The sequence below is a fragment of the Lepisma saccharinum genome, chromosome 29 (genome assembly GCF_977018435.1).
Source record: "Lepisma saccharinum chromosome 29, izLepSacc3.1, whole genome shotgun sequence".
Taxonomy (NCBI): Eukaryota; Metazoa; Arthropoda; class Insecta; order Zygentoma; family Lepismatidae; genus Lepisma; species Lepisma saccharinum.
The window spans coordinates 23506131-23526915 of record NC_139257.1 but is presented as its reverse complement, the minus strand read 5'-3'; the positions used below and the strand labels follow the sequence as shown (position 1 = coordinate 23526915).

The 20785-nt window shown below is 38.7% G+C and overlaps 1 protein-coding gene across 1 annotated transcript in view; it reads right to left on the bottom strand.

The window, feature by feature from the left end:
- LOC145981249 (secretin receptor-like) overlaps window positions 1–20785 on the bottom strand; it is a 645142-nt gene that overhangs the window by 72982 nt on the left and 551375 nt on the right. The window contains exon 3 of the mRNA XM_083114400.1: window positions 15753–15843. Coding sequence (XP_082970526.1) covers window positions 15753–15773 — 21 coding nt within the window. The 5' untranslated portion in view covers window positions 15774–15843. The remainder of the gene's footprint in view (window positions 1–15752; window positions 15844–20785) is intronic.

The following is a 20785-nucleotide window of genomic DNA, read 5'->3' as shown; positions in this document are numbered from 1 at the left end:
GTGATTGGGTGAGTGAAGATACAGAACCCTGAATTTACTCCTCTTGGGGAAAGCTTCTCGTCCCCGTGATTGGGTGAGTGAAGATACAGAACCCTGAATTTACTCCTCTTGGGGAAAGCTTCTCGTCCCCGTGATTGGGTGAGTGAAGATACAGATCCCCGAATTTACTCCCCTTGGGGAAAGTTTCTCGTCCCCGTGATTGGGTGAGTGAAGATACAGATCCCTGAATTTACTCCCCTTGGGGAAAGTTTCTCGTCCCCGTGATTGGGTGAGTGAAGATACAGAACCCTGAATTTACTCCTCTTGGGGAAAGTTTCTCGTCCCCGTGATTGGGTGAGTGAAGATACAGAACCCTGAATTTACTCCTCTTGGGGAAAGTTTCTCGTCCCCGTGATTGGGTGAGTGAAGATACAGAACCCTGAATTTACTCCTCTTGGGGAAAGTTTCTCGTCCCCGTGATTGGGTGAGTGAAGATACAGATCCCCGAATTTACTCCCCTTGGGGAAAGTTTCTCGTCCCCGTGATTGGGTGAGTGAAGATACAGAACCCTGAATTTACTCCTCTTGGGGAAACTTTCTCGTCCCCGTGATTGGGTGAGTGAAGATACAGAACCCTGAATTTACTCCTCTTGGGGAAACTTTCTCGTCCCCGTGATTGGGTGAGTGAAGATACAGAACCCTGAATTTACTCCTCTTGGGGAAAGTTTCTCGTCCCCGTGATTGGGTGAGTGAAGATACAGAACCCTGAATTTACTCCTCTTGGGGAAAGTTTCTCGTCCCCGTGATTGGGTGAGTGAAGATACAGAACCCCGAATTTACTCCCCTTGGGGAAAGTTTCTCGTCCCCGTGATTGGGTGAGTGAAGATACAGAACCCTGAATTTACTCCTCTTGGGGAAAGCTTCTCGTCCCCGTGATTGGGTGAGTGAAGATACAGAACCCCGAATTTACTCCCCTTGGGGAAAGTTTCTCGTCCCCGTGATTGGGTGAGTGAAGATACAGAACCCTGAATTTACTCCTCTTGGGGAAAGCTTCTCGTTCCCGTGATTGGGTGAGTGAAGATACAGATCCCCGAATTTACTCCCCTTGGGGAAAGTTTCTCGTCCCCGTGATTGGGTGAGTGAAGATACAGAACCCTGAATTTACTCCTCTTGGGGAAAGTTTCTCGTCCCCGTGATTGGGTGAGTGAAGATACAGAACCCTGAATTTACTCCTCTTGGGGAAAGTTTCTCGTCCCCGTGATTGGGTGAGTGAAGATACAGATCCCCAAATTTACTCCCCTTGGGGAAAGTTTCTCGTCCCCGTGATTGGGTGAGTGAAGATACAGATCCCTGAATTTACTCCCCTTGGGGAAAGTTTCTCGTCCCCGTGATTGGGTGAGTGAAGATACAGAACCCTGAATTTACTCCTCTTGGGGAAAGTTTCTCGTCCCCGTGATTGGGTGAGTGAAGATACAGAACCCTGAATTTACTCCTCTTGGGGAAAGTTTCTCGTCCCCGTGATTGGGTGAGTGAAGATACAAAACCCTGAATTTACTCCTCTTGGGGAAAGTTTCTCGTCCCCGTGATTGGGTGAGTGAAGATACAGAACCCCGAATTTACTCCCCTTGGGGAAAGTTTCTCGTCCCCGTGATTGGGTGAGTGAAGATACAGAACCCTGAATTTACTCCTCTTGGGGAAAGTTTCTCGTCCCCGTGATTGGGTGAGTGAAGATACAGAACCCTGAATTTACTCCTCTTGGGGAAAGTTTCTCGTCCCCGTGATTGGGTGAGTGAAGATACAGAACCCTGAATTTACTCCTCTTGGGGAAAGTTTCTCGTCCCCGTGATTGGGTGAGTGAAGATACAGAACCCCGAATTTACTCCCCTTGGGGAAAGTTTCTCGTCCCCGTGATTGGGTGAGTGAAGATACAGAACCCTGAATTTACTCCTCTTGGGGAAAGTTTCTCGTCCCCGTGATTGGGTGAGTGAAGATACAGAACCCTGAATTTACTCCTCTTGGGGAAAGTTTCTCGTCCCCGTGATTGGGTGAGTGAAGATACAGAACCCCGAATTGACTCCTCTTGGGGAAAGTTTCTCGTCCCCGTGATTGGGTGAGTGAAGATACAGAACCCTGAATTTACTCCTCTTGGGGAAAGTTTCTCGTCCCCGTGATTGGGTGAGTGAAGATACAGAACCCCGAATTTACTCCCCTTGGGGAAAGTTTATCGTCCCCATGCTGGGGTGAGTGAAGATCTGCTGTTAAAATCTTGACTTATGAGAAGATCTAGGCCATTCATCCTTCAATCACTATTGTTATTATTTCTTCACGTTTCAGGATATTGCCTACCATCTTGCATCTCCTTTAAACATTCGATTTACATTTACATACAAAATTTGCAATTACAGTTTTTCAAGGAATTTCCAAGATACACCACTTCAGCTAGTCGAACTCCCATTTTGAAACAAAAGCAACAAAATTGATAGAATTATGTATTATTTGCGTGTTATTTGAATACAAGGAGGAAGTTCTTTGAGAAGTCACCGACAGAAATAGAATATTCTCTTCGCTTGAAGAATTTTTGCTTTCGCATTGCCGAACACTTCTTGCATACATGTCGTCACTGAAAAAATGAGCTCGAGCAACAGGGAAGAAAATCCCACGTGATTTGCTATTTTCGTCAACAGCTTTAACAGCCTTGTCATCTCTCATCTTTGTGGAATGTTCAAGGACTTCTCAACAACAAAAAATGCAGAAAGGAGGGATTTGTCCGTGTCAGGTGGAACTATGAAAGTTTCTGAGTACTTGTACAGAACTGCCTTACGAATTATCGTCTAGTCACTGTAGATCTGTCAGTCTGTCTGTTAGAATGAAAATCTCTGGAACAACCGTAGGTAAAAACTCTACATTTCTCTGTCCAAGTTAACAAATCAATATCACATGACTTAGAAGTATATCAGCTATTAAAACATTGTTAAAGCAAATGGATAGTTGAAAGTGTCTTCCCAAGATTAATTTTAAAAGACAAGCGCGCGCGTGTGTGTATGTGAAAGGAAAATGAGGATAACTTTCGAACTCTGCATTCCCCTTCCTCTGGTTGCTAATGTTTGGCTCTTGGAAGTGGGGGGAGGGGCTGTATAATACCCAGATGCTTCCAGAGTAGTTGCTGAAATTGCCCCCTTCCTCTTTCACTGGGAATTTTGCAAATACTACACTATATGTATACACACTGTGTGTCTACAAAGTTTTTAGACTGGTTAATATAAAGTGTAAATATGTAAGATTTGCCATAAGCCTTGGTTAGTCTTGGATGTATATCCCTCCTACGTCTACACACTTAGTGACATTGCTGTACAATTGCTCGATGCCCCTGCAGATATCTTCTTTTGAGATTGTGTTTAGGTGCCTCGTCACAGCTTCTTCAATTTCCAAAATGATGTCAAAACGTTGGCCCTTTAGGTGGGATTTCAATTTTGGGAATAAAGAGTAGTCAGCTAGTGCCAAGTCTGGCACATACGGCAGGTGTCTTAACACAATCACTTGTTTCCGTGCCAAAAACTGCTAAACAATAATTGCTTTGTGGCGTGGCGCATTGCCGTGCTGCAGGACTCAAGCACCAGAAAACAGCTCAGGTCTCAATCGTCGTAATCTCTTTAGCAAGCGTTCTAAAATGGATCTACACACACCTGCAATCATTAATAATGAGCAGCAATCATCCTCAGTGACTGTGCCCGGTTTTCATTCAGTTCTTGTCGAACTTTTTCAACATTACAACCATTTTCACTGATCATCCGCGACATCTTCCTGACCATCAAGGAATCGACGACGCCAAATGATTGATTGAAAGCTTGATTTCATTACTTCGCTTTTTATGCCACTTTGGGCTAATTTGCAAAGATGGGGATGAGTGATGATATGATGAAATTGATGAATGGACACTCACAAACATCCATGCCCAGACCGGAATTCGAACCCGGGACTCCTGGCGCCGTAGCGCGATGTGCTAACCACTCCGCCACGGGGGCCGGCTACGAGGCCAAATGAAAACATTGTAATGACAAATGGCTTCATTACCGTAAGCAGTTATCAGCTTATCAACGGTTTCTGAAAGGGTTTTGCTGAGTTTTACACAAAACATAATCGTCACGCTTTGTTCTGTTTCCAAATGCATGACGAGGGTGTGTGTGTATATATATATATATATATATATATATATATATATGTGTGTGTGTGTGTGTGTGTGTGTGTGTGTGTGTGTGCGTGTGTGTGTGTGTGTGTGTGTGTGTGTGTGTGTGTGTGTGTGTATGTGTATGTGAAAGAAATGTCTGAAACACAACAATAAGGTTTGTTGTATAATTGCCTGATTGATTGAATTGTTATTTTAAGATTTTAAGTACACTTTATGCACAGTAAGGCTAATCGGGACTGGACCTACAGTTTAAAGTGGGATACGAACCACTATTTGCCTCCACCGGGTATCCAACCCGGGACCCCTTGATTACAAGGCGACAACGTTACCACTGCGCAGTAGGGTATAACAATGAGAAAATCTTCAAGTTTTGTTTTCTTGCGCAAGACTATTGTAAACAAGGTCATTGTTGAACTGGTGTAATGTTAAAGAAAATAACGACTTTCACAGGTGCAGAAATAGCAAGCTGTGTTTTAAAGATGCCAGACCGTACGTACACTCGTATACTCTTCCGCATTTGGGGCTTTGTGAAAGACAAAGTCTATGTGCCACCTATACCACAGAATTTGCAACAGCTATATATAATGTAGTTCTGTGTGTGTATAAACGAATTTGTGGGAACATTTTTTGAACTCCCATAGGAACATGATAGCACATGTCAAAATTGTTTCCTACGAACGTTTCTTGAAATTAGGATATCTAATCAACAAGATTTTGAAACTAATTTCTCGAGATACCCCAGGCCACCACTATTCGGATTCACCACGCATTTTAAATATTCTACATTTCGACTCGTCGCAAAATATTAGGAAAACATACACTCTGTCTCGAGAATTTGTGGAGCAGGGTTGTGCATGATGGTAGAGAAGGGGAGAAGCGAGTGGTCGGAGCAAAGCCGTGCACGCTGCTGCAAACTGCTGATAGCTGCAGCCGCGTTTTTCATTCGCTTCCCTCCTCACGCGTTCATTGGTCGAGCCCTCTCGGGCCACTACTTTCGGTTGTTTTTGTTGGCTTGCTCCAGTGATAACCGAGAAAGAGTATAATAAAAGTTATGCGAAGCATAAAACACAAATTCTTGATGAGTTAAAACGTCAACAAAGTATAATGAAGGAAAAAAATAAAAACGATTGTTGAGTTTGCATGATGGAAATATAATCATTAATTAAGGAAACTGAATGAATGAAATATAAAATTCTGTTACTGACATAACAAGTAGCAATAAATTAGAATTTAAAAATTGTAATTCGAATAGTGAATATTTGATTGCGAAATGAGATAAAAATTCAAGACAGGAAAGGTTAATAATACCGAGTGCTTCAAAGAAATGTATACACACTTCAACACGTGATAAAAAAATTGTATTCCCACCTGGGGGGATGAAATACCGTAGAAATGTAGTGTGACGCTTGCTCAATAGATGGCAGTAGGTACCAGGGAGATAGCGCCACTACGCGGTCAGTGGCGAGTGGTTCATATCAACATGGCGGAAGTACGGTTGAACTTTGAAGAGCGTAAGAATTTGTTAAAGTTGATATGGAAATTTGAGAATGTGGTTCAGAGACAATGGAGACGTGAGTATGATACTGCTCGTATACATGAGAAATTCGAACTGCATGGAACTTTGGTGAGTGTTACTGAAGCAGTAGTGTGAGATGTAATGATGCTGGAGACCATGAGTTTGAGCATTTATTGTAAACATTTAACCCAGAAAGTGCATTGAAATCTTCAAACTGACTTGCAATCTTACTTTCAGGTAAATACACATCTATGTATGAAGACGTTTTAACATTTTGTTTGTTCTCCTGAATTGTGTATACATTCTTTTAACCACTCTGTATTTAGAACAGAAAGAAGACGCACGTCATTCTTGTCATTATTAAATTCAACTAAAAATTACCAATACTCGAGCAGGGAAGCTCAAATGAAAAAGCGATACCGACTTTTGTATTTGGGGAAGCGAAGAGAGGGAGGCAAGAACGTCAAAGTAAATATTATCGGGAGAGAGTAAAGCATCTATGGATAATAACAGAACAGAACAGAAAAACCACATCTTGGAGAAGCAGTGAACGACGCTAAAGATATCCTTAGATATTCTATCCTATCCTGTATATTGAAGATGCCTTGGAGCTACGCAAGATGTACAAAGCTGCTGTTCTCAGCAAAATGCAAATATAGACGTGAAAGGCTTGTGTCGCTTTCTTCTCTTTCTTCACAGAGTACTTCTTTTTGTATGTTTGCAGAATTCCCGGAGTAAAAGTAGCTTCACTAATGATCCTTAGCACAAAGCTCATGCAGGATTTCATAGCACAAAGCTCATGGAGGATTTCATAGCACATTGCTCATGTAGGATTTCATAGCACAAAGCTCATGCAGGATTTCATAGCACAAAGCTCATGGAGGATTTCATAGCACAAAGCTCATGCAGGATTTCATAGCACAATGGTCATGTAGGATTTCATAGCACAAAGCTCATGCAGGATTTCATAGCACAATGCTCATGTAGGATTTCATAGCACAAAGCTCATGCAGGATTTCATAGCACAATGCTCATGTAGGATTTCATAGCACAAAGCTCATGTAGGATTTCATAGCACAATGCTCATGTAGGATTTCATAGCACAATGCTCATGCAGGATTTCATAGCACAAAGCTCATGTAGGATTTCATAGCCCAAAGCTCATGCAGGATTTCATAGCACAAAACCCATGTAGGATTTCATAGCACAAAGCTCATGCAGGATTTCATAGCACAAAGCTCATGCAGGATTTCGTAGCACAATGCTCATGCAGGAGATCTTAGCATAAAGCTCATGCAGGATTTCATAGCACAAAGCCCATGCAGAATTTCATAGCACAAAGCTAATGGAGGATTTCATAGCACAAAGCTCATGCAGGATTTCATAGGACAATGCTCATGCAGGATTTCATAGCACAAACCTCATGCAGGATTTAATAGCACAAAGCTCATGCAGGATTTCATAGCACAAAGCTCATGCAGGATTTCATAGCACAAAGCTCATGCAGGATTTCATAGCACAATGCTCATGTAGGATTTCATAGCACAAAGCTCATGCAGGATTTCATAGCACAATGCTCATGTAGGATTTCATAGCACAAAGCTCATGTAGGATTTCATAGCACAATGCTCATGTAGGATTTCATAGCACAAAGCTCATGCAGGATTTCATAGCACAATGTTCATGTAGGATTTCATAGCACAAAGCTCATGCAGGATTTCATAGCACAATGCTCATGTAGGATTTCATAGCACAATTCTCATGTAGGATTTCATAGCACAAAGCTCATGTAGGATTTCATAGCACAATGCTCATGTAGGATTTCATAGCACAAAGTTCATGCAGGATTTCATAGCACAATGCTAATGTAGGATTTCATAGCACAATGCTCATGCAGGATTTAATAGCACAAAGCTCATGCAGGATTTAATAGCACAATGCTCATTCAGGATTTCATAGCACAAAGCTCATGTAGTATTTCATAGCACAAAGCTCATGTAGGATTTCATAGCACAAAGCTCATGTAGGATTTCATAGCACAAAGTTCATGCAGGATTTCAAAGCACAATGCTCATGTAGGATTTCATAGCACAAAGCTCATGCAGGATTTAATAGCACAATGCTCATGTAGGATTTCATAGCACAATGCTCATGTAGGATTTCATAGCACAAAGCTCATGTAGGATTTCATAGCACAATGCTCATGTAGGATTTCATAGCACAAAGTTCATGCAGGATTTCATAGCACAATACTAATGTAGGATTTCATAGCACAATGCTCATGCAGGATTTAATAGCACAAAGCTCATGCAGGATTTCATAGCACAATGCTCATTCAGGATCTCATAGCACAAAGCTCATGTAGTATTTCATAGCACAAAGCTCATGTAGGATTTCATAGCACAAAGCTCATGTAGGATTTCATAGCACAAAGTTCATGCAGGATTTCATAGCACAATGCTCATGTAGGATTTCATAGCACAATGCTCATGTAGGATTTCATAGCACAATGTTCATGCAGGATTTCATAGCACAAAGCTCATGGAGGATTTCATAGCACAAAGCTCATGCAGGATTTCAATGGCTGAATGTATGAATGGGGCTTACAAACTACCTCTCATTGGCATATGCATGTTTGGGTGACCATAAGCCTTGGCAGGACCTCCCGTATAGTGCCACAGTCGCAGAAACGTGTCTGTTCTGAATGTACCAATCTTGCACAAGATCAGTAACTTTTGACCATCCTTACTAATTTCCTTCACGTACATCATATCAGAGGATCGATCAATACATGTTTGATTGAGTTCAAAGTCCGCTTTATCGACGGATAGGCTAATCGGGACTGGACTTACAGTTTAAATTAGCCCCGTCTAATTCGGTGTACTTTTTTACACTTTGTACTCACAGGTGTACCTGGTTACAAACTGCAACACCGACCCCGTCTACTTCGCTGATTTGGTGTCACGTGGTACGTGCTAACCAATCAAATCAACGTTTAAAGCAGCACACAAAGAAAACTAAATGCATCATATCGATTGATGCACTAAAGTGTGTTTTATGGCTTTTTCAAAGAATCAGATTCACATTTGATGCATTTGGGTGTATTTTTGTATGTCGTGAAAGAAACACCAAAGTGCATCATTTGATTCAAGTGAGGATTTCTTTCAGTCGAGATGCACTTCAATGCATCAGTTGATGTTACTTGATGCACCTTCCTGCATCATAAAAAATATGCATTCTGGTGCATCAAAATGCATCAAGGTGCATCAAAACGCATCAACTGATGCATTGAAGTGCATCTCGACTGACATAAATCCTCACTTGAATCGATGAATTTAGTTCTCTGAGTGCAGACAAGTATTTTCTTAATCTTCTGAACTTGAACACCGCTATTCATCTACTTGGTCTAACATGGTTTCTTTGCACCAGCCTGACACTAGGATTCACCTGCAATATCTTATGTCAAAATATGTATTGAACCCCTATGTGGCCTCCACTGGGTATCAAACCCGAGACCCCTTGATTACAAGGTAACGACATTACCTCTACTCCATTGCAGAGGCAGGGGTTGTTGAATATAGATTAAGCAGATAAGTTTCACATCGACCTTCTCCAATCACCTATTTCTTAATCTATAATTAATCCATCTTTTTGGTTAAGGTGTTCTTCGAAAAATCTTTACGTTTACAAAACCATGGATAAAGGAATACAAGAAAACTAGGATTTTAGCCTCTAGGTTAGTGGTTATGAATATTTTTTTGTCCGAGACCCACCTTGAAGGATATTACACTTCATGGCACCCATAAGCACCGGCAGAATTACTTGTAGGGTTCTGCACCCAGTTTATAATCATACTTTTGCTAACATCAAGTACTTTAAGAAGCCCTCTTTGACGTGTGCTTGGACAAATTACACATACTTCATTCTAGAAAGTAAATATGTAATTTAAAAGACAAATTTACGCTAGTCTAACATCTAACTAAACACACATGCTGAAATTGAAAACAAAAACAAAAATTTTACTCACCGAAGTCATGTGACGATTGGGGCTGCCTTTAGCTTGGGTATGTTTGGTTGAATGGTGGTTAACTTAAGGGTAAATTTCTTATCTCCGGAAAACGGCTGAAATTTGCTAGTTCGTTTAATTTGAATATTCGTACTTACGTATTCTGCATTGAGAAACATTGCTGAAGGTGGCATTTCGCTTATTTCACGGAAGTAAGCTCTATTTGCGACATATCGAGTAAGTTTTCTTCGTTTCTTTTTGCCTTCGGTAACGCGCAAAATGGCGGTCACAGTTTCACTACCGTGCTCGGCATGCAGTGTTTCCACCCCACTGCACCCAAAAATAACTACGTAGCCCCACAAACCATTGCCGCATAGCCCCACGAACCATTGACACATAGCCCCACAAACCATTTGCGGAAACGTACCTTCTTCAGTTACAAAAACACGTGTTTGGAAACACTGACCGGGATTACGTCATCACACACAGGCTACATCCACCAGGAAGTAAATGGTTGCAAGAGCTTTCGTGCATCGGTCACACATTTATATAAAAAAATAGATGATTTACCGGCAAAATTCAATGAACGATGCAAGAAAACACTTCTCCGAACTTCCACAACTATAAAGAAACTACATTCGGTAAGTAATTCCTCCTGTAAATTTGAAGAAATCCGTTTTCCGGAGATAAGAAATTTACCACACTTTACATTTAAATCTGAGTGCGAGTCAAGTTTATTTCTTCTTGCACTTGAATCGGAGATTGAAATCCTTTTTCACACAAATATAAGCTGGAGAACGGGATGAGCAACTTTAATACCTCACCCGAATGGCGGTCGGAAATACCAAGTGACACGTTAAGTCGACATGCATGTGACACACAGATAATTAAGAATTCATTGCTGCGACAGAAACGAAAACTACAAATATCTGATTCACTTGAGTTAATCACCAGAGAGATGCCTGTAAATAACAATGGTGGGGCTCGCAGACATGTAGAGTTTAGATTGCGTACAACACGGGTTGAATTTAAATTGCGTATTAATCCATAAGATTGTTTTTATATTTAAACCTTCTCTGGAAGCTTCATACTGACCAGGGTATTCACGTGTTTGCACCAGTCGTCTACTCTCTGTGGTATTTCAATATTGCACAGTTAAGCGTTAAGAAAACTTCCTGGTGTGTTGAGGAAACAGGAGTTTCGTCAGGAAAATAGGTGTTCAGCTGTTTGCAAAAACAGGAAAACTCACGATTCGGCATGGAGGAAGAGCGCCATGGCTTGGGTTTTTAGAGGGTAGACAGGCTGGGAGAGGAGTGACTTTTGATTTGGATTTGAGAGAGAGAGGAGGTCGAGAGAGAAGACTTGAGAGGAGAGGTCAGAGTGTCGCTGGTCAACAAGCAACGAAGTCCAAAGAGAGTTTAAATAAATCGTATCCTACGACTTTGTAAATTCATCATTATCATTCTTCAGATAGACAGGTATTTATCCAACCAACATGCATGATTCAGGTTTGAAGGTTCATAAAACCGAATGAGTGAGCATTGTCTTTTCTACTTGCTTAGAGATTTTATTTCAGACTTGCCTTTCGCAGCCAAGCATTTTGACTTGTCATCTTAATGACAAGTCCTCTCATCATTTATTAGAATGAATGATGAATAAGTTACATCACTCATTGATTTATTGTGGGAGTGGCAGGTTTTGATCCCCATCATTCATTGGATGCGGGCCTTTTCATTGTTTTTCGGAAATGAAAAGATTTGCAGTTTATTGTTAGTATTGGAAGTTTCACTTATCTCCGTATTGATACGATTGTTAAAACAATATACCTGCCTACTCATATCTTGGTAATTTAAATGCAATAGGTTTTTAAGACACAGTAAATAAATTTTCGAGCCCGCTTCGCAACCCAACAGTGGGTCGCGCCTCATAGGTTGAGAAACGATGCTCTAGTTTCTTTAATATTACACAGAATAGCGGTTTAGAGTAGAAAACTTAACATGATTTACTTAAATTAATATAATTTTCATTCATTATTTGAACTATTATATATTTGACTATTGCAAATAAAATTAGGGAAATGTGTCCATTACAACAATAGAACACCCTGTTTATTTGCTCCTTGGCAAGTTCAAATATCTAGCGGGCACTATGAGAAATTCTTGAGTTAGGTATACAGTATTTTCCTATAGTAATTTATTTTTCGTTGTTATTGACATGAACACTCATGAGGGGTGTGGGGAGGCATTGCCCTCTCTAATTAGGAACAACTCACAAAATAAAGGTTGTCCCAAAAGTAACGCAGGATTTAATTTAAGGAAAAAAACATTTCATATATTTATTAGTTGGCAAAGTTATGACATTATATGAAAGAGTGAACATTCCCATTAAATGTGGAAGAGAATATCTGACAAATGTCCTCCACGACGCATTTGACACTCGAATTCTTTTTACAATATTCTGAATCACATTTTCGCATAACTGTGGCTCAATGTCGAAATAGCTAATTGAATTTCTGCTTTCAATTCAGAAATCGTTATCTTCGCAGCATAAACTTTGGACTTAATGAATCCCCAGTAGAGAAAGATCGCACGGTATGAGGTCGCACAGTTGTTTCATTTGGGGCGCTTCTCCTAGCGAAAATGTCAGGTAATTTGGTCACAGTTTCCGTACTTGTAACGAATTTTAACTATCGTCACTCGCTCCTTCGTCATGTAGCGCTCCATATTCACTAACCGCAATGATTTTCCTACAACATGTGACCTCTCAGAACGTTGTCAACCCTGCGGGGAAAAAATGGCGCCCAATTAAAATCGTGCGTTACTTTTGGGACACCCTACTTCAAAAGATTATAAAGCCGTTTAATGCAAGAACTTTATAGAGGTCAGGGTAATCTACACCTTTTCATGTTTCTTCATTCAACGTTAATTCCTTGTACAAGATAGAGTTGATGAGCTGTTCAAGGAACTTGGTATGCAAAACACAGCAACAATGTTAATATAATTTAAATATTGTTCCTATGAAAATACTCGAATTCATCAGAGTCAGTAGTAAAAGAGTGAAGCTTGAGAAATACATGATGCATTACGTATTATTGGTAACATAAAATGCATTTCCTCTCGACTAAAGCCTGGTTGTGAACCTTGGTCCCTTACATTAAAAAAGGAACATAAATTAAGAGTATTTGAAAAATCCGTAGAAAAATATTTGAACCTAATATGAATTAATACATAGATACTGTATATAAAAATGCCATGAATGCATACTTTGTATTCATGTTCACATGTTATTAGAATGATTAAATCAAGAAGATTCATATGGGCAGGCCATGTGGCACGAATGGGAGAGGAAAGAAGAGTTTACAGGATTCTTGTTGGTAAACCTGATGGTAAGAGACCTGTAGGAAGGCCAAGACAAAGATTGAGGGATAACGTTGAGATGGACCTAAAGGAAATCGGTAGGGATGGAAAAGATTACATTGATCTTGCCCAGGATAGGGGCGGATGGAAGGTTTGTGTTGCTGCAGCCATAAACATGATGAAGTCTAGAGAGTTTAGTTAGTATACTCTTGGTTATAGTCCTGGCTATAGCGTTAACCAGTAAGTTATCAAGATTTCGAAGATTCGACGTATCTCGTGCAACTCTGGCTTGAAAGCCTTCTAACAATTCTTTATGACGTAGCACGCACATAACAATTGTTTTCGCATTGTAACGCAAGTGTAAGCAATGACGCACGCGATGATCGACCACAGCACCCTTACATTATTTTTCCCTACAGTACGTGAAACACGCAGAACCGCTGTTTCTATCTTATCCCATCGCTTCCATTGGAATTAAGAAAGGATCTTCCCTCCGACACACGACGGGGGCTAGGTGATTGATCACCGGATGTTAATCCAGCACGCTACCTATCTCCACAATCCCCCCATTCCGAGTAAACGTCAGAAGTAATGCAGAAGCATTGAGATATTCCCGGGGCTCATCTGAGATAAAGAGGGTCGGAACAATTGCGCAATGTTATCTCGCTTGCATCGTCTCACTTCAGTAAATCTTGGTCTACTTGAAGATTTTCTCTGGTATGGAGCTTGAGAAACAAGGATCAAAGGCTAGATCCTACGTTTTTCAGGTTTTGCAAAGTATTTTTGCATGGCGAAGTTGCTGCGGAATATTCACTATTTGTTTCTTCATTAAGCCTTAATTAAGAAGAAATTCGGTAAAACTATCAAAGCCGGGAAAGGTCTGTAACTCGTTTATTCTGTAATTGTTGACATTCGTACTTACTTATTCTGCATTGCGAAAGATTGTTTAACAAGGGATTTCGCTTTTTTTTAACGAAATTAGTATCTATTGTCGACATATCACGTAATTATTGTTCGTTCTTTTATCGCTTCCTGAACACGCAAAATGGCGACCAAATCTTGACTAACGTCGTCGATATGCTGTGTTTCAAACGGCAAAGCAGTGTTTCAACCTTATTAACAGAAAAATTCCAGCATAGCCCCGAAAACCATTCCCGCATAGCCCCAAAAACCATTCACGCATAGCCCCAAAAACCATTCTGGATCGTATAACCATCCACGAATAGCCCCAAAAACCTTTCATGACAGTCCCACGCACCATCACGGTAAGGTTAGGTTAGGTTGCTTTAGGTTGGGCAATATAGTGAAAAAACTGTGTTTGGAAACACTTACCGGGGATTAAGTCATCAGATGCTCGCAACATCCGGTTCAAGTACATAGATGGAAATGCAAGCAACAGCTTTCGTGCATCGGACGGACATTATTATAGAAAAATTTATGAATTAGCGGCCAAATACATTGAAAAATTCGAGAAAACACTTCTACGACCTTCCGAAATTCCACAGAAACTCAATTCCGTAAGAACTTTCTCCTGTAAATTTGAAGAAATCCGTTTCCCGGCTTTGACATTTTTACCGAATATTCTATATAGAAAAGACCATACAAGGTGATTCGGAACAATTGGGACAAACTTCAGGAAGTGATTCCTGACAGGACAAGAAACAAGAGTCGACATGAGCATACTTCAGGAAATGCATGTGATCTAATATAGATGACAGCACCCGTCGTCATGTCGTAAAAGCATTAGTTGCTAAACATGAGGAAAGAAATGCATAAAATGGTCTATTTTCGAAAACGGACTAAACTTCACTCTTCAAGGTGCTCAAAATTTATATATTTCACGTTTCTAACGAGTGCGTCACATTTGAACAGGTTCGTCAATCCCTGATTAAGTTCATGTGGACTTTTTTGTTCCTTGACGTGTCAGGAATCGACTCCATAAGTTTGGCCCCATTATTTTTGTAAGGTGAAACTAAATTACTCCGCTATTTAGATTATTAAATTATGTACTTGAAACTCGTCACTAAAACATTAAATAACATAATATGTAATGTATATTTAGAGCTTTTATGGGTATTAATCTAAACCCTTACACATCATCATTTAAATTACTAATCTTGTGTATTGCTAATCAAAAACCTTTAAGAATATAGTTAAAACGTGAATTGGGAAGTTTAGTTGATCTATAACCTTAAATAACATCTTCGAAAGTTATACTTAGCAAGTATATTTATCTAAAATATGAAATAGCATTTCTCAAAGCTGTACTTGAGAGTTTCATTTTTATCTGATACCTTCAGTGCAACTGTACATTACATAGAATACATAGTCCATACGAGAAGAATGAGCAGACTATTACGCAATTTAAAAATTAATTGGCAAGTCCTCAGCGCTCAACCGGGTCTCCATAATGTTATATTACTTGCGTCGAAATAATTAGAAATAACACAATTTAACTTCTTAAAGTATTATTTCACTTTAAATAATTCGATTAGCTTATTTGCAATCTTTTAACACAATACATTTTAAATCAATCTCCTTATATCAATAATCAACAACTTTAAAAGTATTGATATGTATACAGCTTCCTTGATCTCAATGGCTCCCTGTTAATTTTACAAAAATGTGTAATATAGAAATAAAAGTGGTTATTCGTGAATGTAGAAGACAGTCACTACGTAATAATATGATTTCAGGCACAACCACTTACCTCATTCGGATTTGACGTCATATTTGCTGACTTTTAGCGCCTCTTTTAGATTCTCTTCACTAAAGTTTTCTGGTCACAAACGACGGGAATCCTATAAATAAATGGAATGTGATGAAACACATTAATACATAGATACTGTATATAAAAATATCATGAATGTTACTATACCGGTACATGCTCCTAAACATGTACATACTATCTCATTAGGCTTAATCATATTTAATATATGATGTATACATATACAGTATAAAATATACATTCGTGGTAATTACAATTATATATCAGGAGAGAGAGAGAGAGAGAGACATGAGCCATATGATTTACTGGAACGGTTATGAATAGACGCCGTTATTTATGTAATATCGAAGTACAAAATATGTACGTAAATATGTAACAATAATTGATAAAATATGTACCTAAATATGTATTATCAAAAGGATATGTAGCTGAATATGTAGTATCAAAGAATATGTAATATTAATATCCAAGAAATTTCGAGAATTCTGCTAGATATTTATTTTATTTGAACATGTTCAACATAATTATAAGAACATAAATTGTTCAAATTAAAATTTGTATCAAATTTATAAACTCAGAAAAAGCACATATTTAAGAAACCAATTTTGTCAACTATTAATTACTTTTCACATCGCAAATTATTGTAGAATATGTAAATATGTAAAGAGCTTTTCTTAACTTTCGAAACAAATTTAAAAAAGAGTCTACAGAGAGAACAATCGAATGAAAATACATAGCTCCTTTTGTACTTTTATACCAGGGATGATATTGTGTAACTCGCTATGTACAGGAAAGTAACTTTCTTGTCCACCGATGCCAAGTTTATAGGTGCTTTGCCTAAACCTAAAAGCGAAATGAAAATTTTGAGGGGGGAACTTCAGCATCTTTCAATAAATGACAGTTCCAGTATTTTTTTTGTCTTGGGCCTGTGAATTTTCTTCCTCATGTTTCAGAGATTTAAAATATACAAAATAGGATCAAAATAGAAAAAATACCGAAATATATTGTTTTATGTAAATTAGCAAATATGTAATATCATGGCAAATATGTAAAAATATGTAACACAAAAATTATGCAAAATAATGTCAGTTACATAATTCGTTGACATTTTCTTGTTCAAGGTATGTATCTAGAAAGGAATAGAATGTGTAATTACATACAAATCCTAGATCTAGTCATTATGTAATCAAGGGATCGATACCCGGTGGAGGCACATAGTGGTTCGGATCCAGTCCCGATTAGCCTTACTGTGCATAAAGTGGACTTAGAAACACCAAATCAATCGTACCAAATCAAACAACGGCCATGGGAATATCAATGTCTAAAGTAAAAGAGGGACAAAATGGAACTAAATATCCAAGTGGATAATAAACCTTTCCTCGAACAGGCCTCATCTCCAGGAAAATATCAACTCGGGGCAAGCTCCGGCACCTACTAACCTGTTGGGTGAGATGAGTCAAGGCAAATGGATAATAAACCTTTTCCAGCTCCCCCCAAAATAGGCAATAGTTAGGCTGGAGAGTTCAATGAACTAACCGATCTCTAACTACCGTTAAAATTAAATAACCAAGGGTTAGCTAGATAAGGAATGTAATCTAACGAGAAGCATAAGTTTGTCATGAAATTCATGGAAAAACTGGATATAGGATTGAAGATAGGAAATAATTTAGTATCATGATCATGGAAACTAATGAAGAAATTAGAAGTGAAATTGTGGAGAGGAAGAAGATATAATGTCAAGGTCAAAACAGTCACAAATTAAGTTAAAATGAAGTACAAGATAGTAACGTCATCTAGTGATATTAATGGAAACTAATGAACGAATTAGAAATTGGATAGAAGAAAGGAAGATAGACTAGTGTCAATGTCACGTAACTCGTGAAAGATGTAATACACTAGTGGCAAAGCAATGAATACCCTAGCTTCAACTGTGATTATTTTACAAAAAGACAAAGAAAATTAGTTACAATGTTTCTGTATAACTTTTGTTCATAAAATCATAAAGGTAACTACATAGAAGATAAATTCAGGTGGTGAGCCTATCAGCCCTCAGCTCATGACTTTAACAGTGTTCAATTGGTTGGTAATTGTAATTATTACAATTACTATATAACCACCTATATAAACAATAAAAAAGAGCATTAATGCAACATTTTTTTAGGTTTAGTGAATCTGAAAATATGTTTGTGAGACTCACGGAATAACTTGTTCTTATTTTTTTATTAATGGTGGTAAATTTCGTGACTATTATAATTATTATGTAAGTGCAAGGAAGCAGTGACTGAATAACAAAATGCTTTCTTTAATTTTAGTGATAAAAAAATGTGTGTGCCTCTAACCCCTTAAGGTAATAAGTTTCTCATACGGCACCGGTAAGCCAGGGATTAAAATGGATTGAGATATGAGAAAACCATCTCAAGTTGATATTTTCAAATCAAGTAACATGTGTTAAGCTTGATTTTCGAAATGAAAAACTCATATTTGGCATTACAGTCCTTGCTATGTCCACGGCATGGAAGACCAGCTGAAGTAAATAGCAATTACATTTAAAGACGACCAACCGAAACAAAGCGTAGTTACTTTTGAAAACGACCAACTGAAACAAAATGCAGTAACTTTTGACGACGACCAACTGAAACAAAAGGGAGTTACTTTAGAAGGCGACAAACTGAAACAAAGCGCACTTACTTCTGAAGACAACCAACTGAAACAAAGAGCAGTTACTTTTGAAGACGACCAACTGAAACAAAGAGCAGTTACTTTTGAAGACGACCAACTGAAGCCAAAGCACAGTTTCTTTTGAAGACGACCAACTGAAACAAAGAGCAGTTACTTTTGAAAACGACCAACTGAAACAAAGAGCAGTTACTTTTAAAGACGACCAACTGAAACAAAGAGCAGTTACTTTTGAAAACGACCAACTGAAGCCAAAGTACAATTTCTTTTGAAAACGACCAACTGAAACAAAGGGCAGTTACTTTTGAAGACGACCAACTGAAAGAAAGCGCACTTACTTCTGAAGACAACCAACTGAAACAAAGTGCAGTTTCTTTTGAAGACGACCAACTGAAACAAAGGGCAGTTACTTTTGAAGACGACCAACTGAAACATAGAGCAGTTACTTTTGAAGACGACCAACTGAAACAAAGAGCAGTTACTTTTGAAGACGAACAACTGAAGCCAAAGCACAGTTTCTTTTGAAGACGACCAACTGAAACAAAGAGCAGTTACTTTTGAAGACGACAAACTGAAACAAAGAGCAGTTACTCTTGAAGACGACCAACTGAATCAAAGAATAGTTTTTTTAAGACGACCAACTGAAACAAAGTGCTGTTACTTTTGAAGACGACCAACTAAAACAAAGAGCAGTTACTTTTGAGGACAACCAACTGAAACAAAGAGCCGTTACTTTTGAAGACGACCAACTGAAACAAAGAGCAGTTACTTTTGAAGACGACCAAATAAAACAAAGTGCACTTTGAAGACGAGCAACTGTATCTCTATGAAACTACTTTTGTAGAGGACCAACTGCCACACAGTGCAGTTACTTTTGAAGACGACCAACTGAAAAATTGCACTTGCTTTTGAAGACGGCCAACTGAAACAAAACGCAGTTACTTTTGAAGACAGTCAAATGAAACAAAGTGCAGTTACTTTAGAAGACGACCAATTGAAACAAAGCACAGTTACTTTTGAAGACAACCAAATTAAACAAAGTGCAGTTACTTTTGAAGACGACCAACTGAAAAATTGCACTTGCTTTTGAAGACGGCCAACTGAAACAAAACGCAGTTACTTTTGAAGACGACCAACTGAAACAAAGTGCAGTTACGTTTGAAGACAACCAACTGAACAATTGCACTTGCTTTTGAAGACGACCAACTGAAACAAAACGCAGTTACTTTTGAACACGACCAACTGAAACAAAGCACAGTTACTTTTGAAGACAACCAAATAAAACAAAGTGCACTTTGAAGACGAGCAACTGTATCTCTATGAAACTACTTTTGTAGAGGACCAACTGCCACACAGTGCAGTTACTTTTGAAGACGACCAACTGAAAAATTGCACTTGCTTTTGAAGACGGCCAACTGAAACAAAACGCAGTTACTTTTGAAGACAGTCAAATGAAACAAAGTGCAGTTACTTTAGAAGACGACCAATTGAAACAAAGCACAGTTACTTTTGAAGACAAACCAAATTAAACAAAGTGCAGTTACTTTTGAAGACGACCAACTGAAAAATTGCACTTGCTTTTGAAGACGGCCAACTGAAACAAAACGCAGTTACTTTTGAAGACAGTCAAATGAAACAAAGTGCAGTTACTTTAGAAGACGACCAATTGAAACAAAGCACAGTTACTTTTGAAGACAACCAAATTAAACAAAGTGCAGTTACTTTTGAAGACGACCAACTGAAAAATTGCACTTGCTTTTGAAGACGGCCAACTGAAACAAAACGCAGTTACTTTTGAAGACGACCAACTGAAACAAAGTGCAGTTACGTTTGAAGACAACCAACTGAACAATTGCACTTGCTTTTGAAGACGACCAACTGAAACAAAACGCAGTTACTTTTGAAGACGACCAACTGAAACAAAGCACAGTTACTTTTGAAGACAACCAAATAAAACAAAGTGCACTTTGAAGACGAGCAACTGTATCTCTATGAAACTACTTTTGTAGAGGACCAACTGCCACACAGTGCAGTTACTTTTGAAGACGACCAACTGAAAAATTGCACTTGCTTTTGAAGACGGCCAACTGAAACAAAACGCAGTTACTTTTGAAGACAGTCAAATGAAACAAAGTGCAGTTACTTTAGAAGACGACCAATTGAAACAAAGCACAGTTACTTTTGAAGACAACCAAATTAAACAAAGTGCAGTTACTTTTGAAGACGACCAACTGAAAAATTGCACTTGCTTTTGAAGACGGCCAACTGAAACAAAACGCAGTTACTTTTGAAGACGACCAACTGAAACAAAGTGCAGTTACGTTTGAAGACAACCAACT